Source organism: Rhagoletis zephyria, unplaced genomic scaffold (genome assembly GCF_001687245.7).
Source record: "Rhagoletis zephyria isolate East Lansing unplaced genomic scaffold, Rhagoletis_zephyria_1.1 Rzeph_scaffold_00320, whole genome shotgun sequence".
Taxonomy (NCBI): Eukaryota; Metazoa; Arthropoda; class Insecta; order Diptera; family Tephritidae; genus Rhagoletis; species Rhagoletis zephyria.
Genome location: NW_016157404.1, coordinates 150,991 through 160,047, shown reverse-complemented (window position 1 = coordinate 160,047; position 9,057 = coordinate 150,991). Strand labels below are relative to the sequence as shown.

Sequence of the window (9,057 nt, the reverse complement as noted above, 5' to 3'; positions counted from 1 at the left end):
CATTAAAGTGGTGTGACTTAGCGCCCCTTTACAACGAGAGAAGAAGAATAACGCAACGAAAGTATGAAGATCTACAAATTTTGAAAACTACATTACCAAAAGACTATCACAAATACTACGAAGACTTACCACATGATTGAATTTCTATTTAATTTTTACATGGAATTTTTTATTTAATTTTTTATATTGAATTTTTTATTTATTTTTTTATATTTAATTTTTTCATTTAATTTATAAATTTTTTTTAACAGCCAAAAAAAAGCTTTAATAAAATGAATTTAATAAAATGAAGCTACCTATGGGCATGAAGTGCATATTATATAACATTACTGTCTTTTTATTCATTTTGAATCATAGCGAAGGAATAAAATGCTACAAAATAATAAGGTGCTAAGTCCAACTCTAAAATTGAAAACTCTTGCAGAAAATAAGCTAAGTCCCTAAAAACTGTATAAATAAGTATTGATAGATTTTTTCATTTCAAAAATTGTTTAATTTGAAGCCTCCACGGATATAACAAAGCTGTATATTTAAAGTTTATTCAAATATTTACAGAAATATTTTTTAAAATGTTTTTTGTCTCTCCTGAACATTTTCAAAAAGTGGACTTGTCACTTTTGCGCGTTTAGCCGACGATATGTATGTTATACAATTTTTATATGTGGGAGGAAAAGAAGTTGTTTAAAAACGACCGGATTTTTTGCGACTTCAAACTTGCAGTTTGTGACACTAAACTTTGGCTATAAAACTACATTCATACCAAACGTCTTTTCTAGAATTTCTAATTAAAATACTTGGAATTTGATTAAACTATTGATTTTTCTAATTTTTCTACAAAGATTTACATTTGGATTATTATGGTTTTGTTTATAAACATGAACACTAAACAAACAAATGAATGTTGGTTAAGATGTCGCGTTTGTATCGATTTAGCGCAGTCTGTATGTATGCATGTAATTTAAACATATGACTAAATTATTTTTTATTATTGCGATACCAAGCCTACAAGGTTCCAATTTATATTAAAATACAATGCATAACAACGAAAATCCAACAAATGCTTAAAATTTCCATTAAAAAAATGGTGATTTAATTTCGATAGTACTATCGATAGTGAGAAATGAAACTCTCGAAAATATCGAACGGCGTCAGCATCGATAGTTTCGAAACTTGAATATGTAGGTTAGACCGTGCGTAAAAAAAAAAAATGTTTTGCCGTGCGGAAAAAATGTATTGCGGTCTAAAAATAGTTGTGCAAAATTTTATTCGAATATGATAATTCTAAAGACTTACTTGCACGTTGCATTTGAAAATTTAGAAAACCATATGCTTTCAGGGAAAACGTGCGACTTTGTTATGTAAAATAACGCAAAGAATCGGAATATTAAATCAAGAATGTAAAAAATCTGCCGGGCTTTGAGATTTTGTTAAATTATCATTATTTTCAACTGGAGAAAATCACGTTTTCAGTTTTTTCCGAAAATCTCCAGTTCTACCACCTGTTATTTTGCTCTCTAAATTAACCCTTTTTTATTAATTTTCTGCCAGTTTTTGCGAAAACCGCCAACGCATGATAATTCATAACAATGGTTAAAACTATTATAAACTATTGCATAAAAAACAGAACTATTGTCAGCTGTTTTCTTATTGCGGTGTGCATATTCATTTCAATGGAAATGATATTTTTAATTGATTTTTCGATTGAATGTGCTGTACGAAATCGCCACGCTGCATGAACCCAGTATCATTTACTAAAACTGATATGACTTTTCTCTTTTCAAACCGATTTGTAAAACGTTTAGCACATAAAATAAAAACAAGAGGATTGTTTTTTTGGGTGTAATTTACAGTAGAATAACCATGCGACTTAAAATTGTGCCAGATTTCTCCTATAAATTTACTGATAATTCTTAAACTGACAATCTCATTGGAAAACATTGTGGTTGTTCACTAGGGTGGTCCAAAAATGCATGTGAAAAAGTAAAGCCGGAATTGTAATGCTCTCACCCCCTAGGATTGTTCTATATCGAAATACTATGCCAGTAATAATACCCAATTATTTATTTAACCATTTTTACATCGCAACTATAATTTATTGATCCGCCAAAAGCCCACAAAAACCCCGAAACATGCAATGGGGGGACCAATAAAAAATCGTTAAATAAACAATTGGGTATTATTATTGAAAGTTTCCTGAAGAGAACCAGAGCTTTCCGATCGAAAAATATTGATTTTAAAGAATTCTATACCATTTCTACGAAAAGTAGTTTTTTCCCATATAAAAAAACATGGATAACTTTGAGCGACCTCTAAATATTTTTTTATTTTCAAAATAAAGAAATAGGGGTATACTTTTTCGATATAGAACAATCCTAGGGGGTGAGAGCATTACAGTTCCGACTTTACTGTTTTTGGACCACCCTATTGTTCACGCTTGCCTAGTTATCAGGTTATCTGGTTAAAACTATTTTTTTCTGTAGTTCATTTTGTTGTTGTACAACAAGCGTGAACAACCACTTTATACAGCGGGGTGATAAGAAATTTGATGACCTTAAAGTGGTGCAAAGCTTTTGGCGGTCAGATAGGTAGAACAGGAGATTTTGGGAAAAAAACAAAACTGATTTTCGCAGTTTGAAAATAACGATAATTTGGCAAAATCTCAAAGCCCAATATATTTTTAATTTAATATTCCGATTCCGTGAGTTATTTTACATAATAAAGTCGCATAATAAAAATTCCCCGAAGATTTTTTATATTAAATGGCGGAACTGAGCTGTCAAAAAAGTGTCCAACAGCTTTATCGAAGTTCGAATTTCCTCCTCCCAAATTTTCGGGAAAAATGCTACTCCCCGAGAGTTAATTATTGGAGCATCTTTTTCTCGGGAGAAACAAATTCCCGGAGAACAAACTCCGCGGGAGTATTAAGAATTGGGCTGATCATATATGTATGTATATCTCAAAAACTAATTTGACCGATCTCGGCCAAAGTTGGTATACACATTGAGCTTAGCCTCCTTAGCCCTTGTGTTAATATCCAAATTTTCTTACGTTGTCTAGCGCCCGGGGTACCTGTACCACAGTATTTGTTTCACTATTCTTCACAAATCCATTTTGCGCACTGAAATTGTTTTGTGAAAATAGATTAAATTAAGAGAATTAAAATACATTAAAATACACGCACATGTGCTATCGCATACTAAGGCACAGGCGAAAAGCACTTGATTTCATGGAATTGTACTCTTGTTGGTACTTTGAGAAAAAATAAGCCCTACATATAAAACATAATGGGCCCCAAAGAGGTCCTGAGAGCAGTACTCTACCGTATTTGGTGTCCATGAAAGAGTAACTATGTGCTTATATGTACCAAACAGAAATAAACCCGTAATTATGCTATCCACATTGCATTGCGATAAGGCTGTGAACGATGATGACAAGAAGACACCCCATATTATATCTTATTATAATAAGTATAAACCTGGAGTTGATACCATGAACCAGATGGCTAGAAGATACACAACAAAACGGCGAGTTTGCGATGGCCTTTAGCGATGTTTTTCAATATAATAGATATTAGTTCACTCGCTTCATATCTTATTTCCTATAAAAAAAAAAATAATGAAATGCTGCAAAAGAAAATTAACCAGTGACGGCTGTTTATGCGTCAATTAAGCGAGGAGTTGACAAATCCAATATCTAAAATCGTTTGACAAACGTACAAATAATAGGAAATTGTACGAGAAAAATCGCCATTTAAAGCATCATAGGTGTTGAAAAAATTACTGTGGATGTTACGCCAAACGAAATGCACCAGGAAGAATCGAAGTGACTGGTTGCGTGCGTTATGTGATCAACATTCCAAAAACATCATAAAATATATTATTTTCTATAAATAAAGTGATTATTTAAACGTTTTTGTTTTCATAATAAGTTATATACAGCGTGGCGACGAATAACTGTTACCCAGGTTTTTTTGAGAAATAGAAGAGTCCTTTATAGATTTTGCGAAAAAAGTATGTTATTGTTAATTTTCCACAGATTTTACTTTAGTTGTATTAATTAGTTTTTAAATTTTAATCCTTATTTACATTTGCCAGCAGTGTAAACTTTGAGAGAAAAGTTCATTTGGCACGCAGGTCCTCGTCAGTTAATTTGTTCCATATCTTCTGTAACCATAGGCTAATTTTCTCCATTTTGAGTCCCTTATACTCCCCCTTCTGTCCAAAATAAGGCCTCATACTCAAAAATCTAATAGACTCGGGACTGGTGACTAGGACGGCCATTCATTCGACCAACCTTATACAGTTTTTTTTTCTTTTTTGTACTTTTTTTATACAAAGCCTAAGAAAAAATACACCTGAAAAAGACTTGCGTGCCAAATGAGCTTTTCTCTCAAAGTTTACACTGCTGGCAAATGTAGATAAGGATTAAAATTTAAAAACTAACTAATACAACTAAAGTAAAATCTGTGGAAAATTAACAATAAAATACTTTTTTCGCGAAATTTATAAAGGACCCTTTTATTTCTCAAAAAAAACTGGGTAACAGTTATTCGTCGCCACGCTGTAGTATAGTTATTTTTACGAATTACGTGCGTATAATAGAAAAAAACTACAAAATATACTACCGAAGTAATTGGGTACCCGGGTACCCGGGTGCTGGTACGGTATACTACATTTCAAGTCGATTATTTTTTTGATAAATAACACAATTTTTTTACATGCAATTGTCCAAGCTCCTTTATTTAAGCTAAATAACGAGGATCCGGAGGATGGGAAAGAAATGTCCACTAATACTCGACTTATACGGAAAAAGGTCCTGTTGTGGGTACCCCGGTACCTGGGTATTAACACAAGGGTTAAGCAATATTTTTGAAATCGGACAAAACCTACTCCACCTAAAATATAGCTAGCTTTGGGTTTTTCGAAATTACCGTTACGTTGGTGGAGCGAGTGGTTTTTGTCCAATTTAAAATTTTCAATATAGCGCTTAAGGAGACTAAGCGCAATGTGCATATAACATGTCGACCCTACCGAGTATAATGTTTGAAAGGATGGTTAAATTGAAGAAATAAAGAAAATTAGGGTTTTTTTTTTAATTTTATGCGACAAAAACTCTCAACAATCGCTGTGTACCAATAGATTGTTAGACATAATTTTAAATGCCTATAAATTCTCTTATCATGTTTGATTTTTCAAATCGGGTGGAAAATAGTCAAGCTGTTAATAGATAAGTCCCTCAAGTACGAAAATAATAAATTTTTTAATAAAAAAATTGAGGGTTCAGGAACTATAAGAAACTTATGAGATACATATGTGTCAAACAGGCAAATTTTTACAATATGAAAAAACACTCCAAAAATCCGTACGAAAATCCCTTCGTCTTGTCGGAAAGCTAAAAATCCGTACGCTGAATCCGTACAACCATTTTCACCCCTGCAAATCCGTACCGTACATCTGGCAGGGCTGATACCATATGGACTTAGTTTTGAAGCAAAATTTCAAAAAATTTCTTAAGGTGGACTTAGGTATGTTTGATATATTTTGAATCATATGTCACAATCTACAGTAGCAAACCACAATATGATTGACTGGAATGGACTTACGCAATTTTTATTCACACTTATGGTGGGACCTAGTCACCTTTAAATAAATAGTTAATATTAAATGTGTTTTTTAATCTTACCGACATTAATTAGTCACATTGCTTTAGTTTAAACTATTTCTTTCTTCGGTCAGTGTGTATTGTACCAATAATATGGAAAAATTTCGTCTATAGACTTCGGCGGTTTTGATATGTACCGACTCATATATAACACTGTCAAAAAACCAAAAGAAAATTCATCTGGTATTTCCAAATGGTTTCTACACTTAGTCAAAACCAGCTGGAAAATCCACCTGGCTTTTACCAACTAGAGATTTGGCATCGCTAACCATCTGGAAAACAAGTTGACAAAACCAGATGGCTAGCTTCAGCCCATAGTTTGCTGAAACTTGATTGATATTGATTAACGTAAATAAAAATAAATCGGCTTTGATAGAAGACAGTTGAATATAATTTCCAAAAAATTCAAGGAAAAAAAACAAAAACCTTTATCAAACCTAACAAATTAATTGAAACCGACTTTTTGAATTAATACGATGGAGAAAAACTACAAATTTGTAGATACCCACGTTCTTCACCAGTAAACTCCGCGCTCTCAGCGCTTCAATACAGCTAAAATGCCGTATCTGCGCGGCATTTTAACAAGTTTTCTCGCAAATTTTGTTTTTTGCATAAATAAAAAGAGGACTTAGTCTAAAACAGTTGTTTTCATTTACACAAAAAGCATACATTGGACAGACCAAGTACAAACGCGTTTTGTTTAATTTCTCGGTTTGAGTACGAATGCAAATACCCACATTAAAAATCAGTACGGCAGTAAATATATATATATATCTATCTATTGTCTATGTACCTATGTTTTAATGAAAATGGGCAGAATTTTCTTTAATTTTGCACAAGGTTTCGAACCATTATTTTTAACAATATTTGTATAAAAAATTTGTGAAAAATAAAATATTTAAAAAACAGTTGCCTGTATTGCAAAAAATTCTCTGTACATAAACTTTATTGATTGTCTGTATGTATGTATCCTAGACTGGGTCGAAAAAAAAAGTTGCTAATGTCCGCCCCTAAATTTAAAGATTATGTTGAGAGGGTTCTGGAAAATTTTTTTTTTTTTTTTTTAACCCTCCGAAATACAGCCGAAATGGTTTTTTCGTTGTAACTTGGTTATTTGACGGCCGATTTTTAAAATTGATATGTCATTATTTTTGTCTTGAGAAGCTTCACTTTTCGTTCTTATGTCTTTTTAAGCTTTGAAGTCGCGTTCGCATGATAAGGGCAGAAACAAAATTTTACCCCCCCTAAAGTATATTTTTTTCCTTACCAAACGAAAGTACTTAAAAATTCAAGAAAATGTTGCCTTCAAACTATATTACTAAAATAATAAACAAAGGAGTTATAGCACTTTTAATATCACAGGTCAACATGAGTTTCAGATGTAAGTATAATAACACAGTACAACAAAAATTGATTTTTTTTATGCAACAGAGTAACCTAAATTTAAGGATTATGTTGAGAGGATTTCGAAATTTTTATTTTATTTTTTTTTTTAACCCTTCGAAATACAGCCGAAAAGGTTTTTTCGTTGAAAGTTGGGTATTTGACGGCCGATTTTTAAAATTAACATGTCATCACATTTCCTTTTAAGCTATGAAGTCGTTTACCCATGGTTAGGTCAGCTAACAAAATTCGCCCCCACAAATTCCTCCAACAGTTTTCTTAGTTGGAAATTTAATCTCACTGCTTTCGTACCAATTTAGGTACATTTTTGCTACGATTTTTCCCAAATTCATACTCTTTGTTTTCGTCGCATCAGCAACCCGGGGAGTGCAAAACTGACGCTGTCAATAGCGAGCTAACCTCTTGTAATTTAATCATGCCAATAAATTTTATAAATTGTGGAAGTCAAAGTAAATAAGTGAGTCAAACCTGTTGTTTCGTATTGATAATAATAATTTATAATTAATACCATAAATTGTGCTGGTGAAATAAAATTAAAAAGTGACTTAACAGTGTGTGCAATTTAAAAATGGCTTTCGTTAAGCGCGATATTGATATTAAAATGTTACCTACGAAACGTGGTGTTATTGAATATTTTTTGTTCCTTAAATATTACGGCTCTGCAAGTGTTCCAAAAAATCGAAGTCTCAATGAATATTTGCCAATAGTTATGAACACAATTTCAAAGTTGTGGCAGCAGGCAAACATCCCTATAGTTACAAGAACTACGCTCCGGAGAAACATTGAAAGCCTCCTTCAAAGTTATTACAATGTAAAAAAACATCCTTATGAATATAATGATCAGGAATGGAATAAAATATTGTTAATTTCAAAGTGTAAGTGCATTATGGACTTAAATCGACAATGTGATTGCCCTAGTGCAAGTAGAGTTCCAACCGCGGTAAATGACTTTCTTTATGATCAATGCGGGCCAAGGCTTTTGTCATTAGATAGTGGGCTTGATCATACTAGAACTGACAATTGCTCGCTAGAATGTAATGTTGAAAATCACACTGAAACCGCTGCAAGTTCGATTGGTTATGTGCCTAGCTCAAGTGAAGACGATGAAGCAAGTGAAGAAGTCACACAAAGTTCCAAAGAAAGCCCGTCAGCGGAGTTGCGAAACATGGTAGAGTTTGTTGTGAAAGTTTATGCACCATTCTGGTTTCTTGTAAAGAGCCAGCCACAAGCAATTCATGGAAGTAGACACGTTTTTAAGTATATTTGCTGGATACGCGAACTATCAAATGCTGTTCAAGCCATTATACGTTCAGCTATAGAAAATAATGCATATTATTTTCACCCAGAAAATATATTATTAGCCATGATAACCGACGCTGATCCAGAGATACGTAATGATTGGTACGAAAAAATCAAAACAGCACGTCAATATCCACCAGCAGGGCTTCGCGTGTTCAAGGTCCCAAAGCGTGGCGTAATAAACTTTGAAAGTAAGTCGTATGTCAGCATGATCGATTGGAGTCAGTTTAAGATTACGGAACCCCCTTGTGTGCAGTTCTACCCAGATAGTGAACTTACAATGTTTCAATTTTCGGAAAATGAAGTGATAAATATCCCAGGTAAATATCTTCAAACTAAAAACTTCACGGGTCTTATAGTACTTTTAAATCATTTTTTTTAGAGTTCCTCTGTCATTCCCAGAATACCGAACGGTTTGTGCGTGTTGTTAGTGAGTCTGCAAGTGCTGTCACTGATGAAAAGCGCCTGGGCCACATTTTTGCAAAATTAGAAAGCCGAGACCAATATAAAAGCCTTGATTCGCGCCAAAATTTGCTTAAGTAGCAATAAATATTGTAAGTGAAATAACTTTTTTGTTGATTATTTTAGTAATATAGTTTGAAGGCAACATTTTCTTGAATTTTTAAGTACTTTCGTTTGGTAAGGAAAAAAATATGCTTTAGGGGGGGTAAAATTTTGTTTNTGCCCTTATCA

At 33.0% G+C, this 9,057-nt stretch overlaps 2 protein-coding genes across 5 annotated transcripts in view; both read left to right on the top strand.

The window, feature by feature from the left end:
- crc (bZIP transcription factor crc) overlaps window positions 1–9,057 on the top strand; it is a 150,407-nt gene that overhangs the window by 122,854 nt on the left and 18,496 nt on the right. The gene's annotated exons all lie outside the window — the stretch shown is intronic.
- LOC108358985 (uncharacterized) lies at window positions 8,203–8,993 on the top strand. Its single transcript, XM_017610581.1, has 2 exons — window positions 8,203–8,684; window positions 8,747–8,993. Exons 1-2 carry the CDS (start codon window positions 8,231–8,233, stop codon window positions 8,905–8,907), a joined length of 615 nt encoding a protein of 204 aa, XP_017466070.1. The 5' UTR covers window positions 8,203–8,230; the 3' UTR covers window positions 8,908–8,993.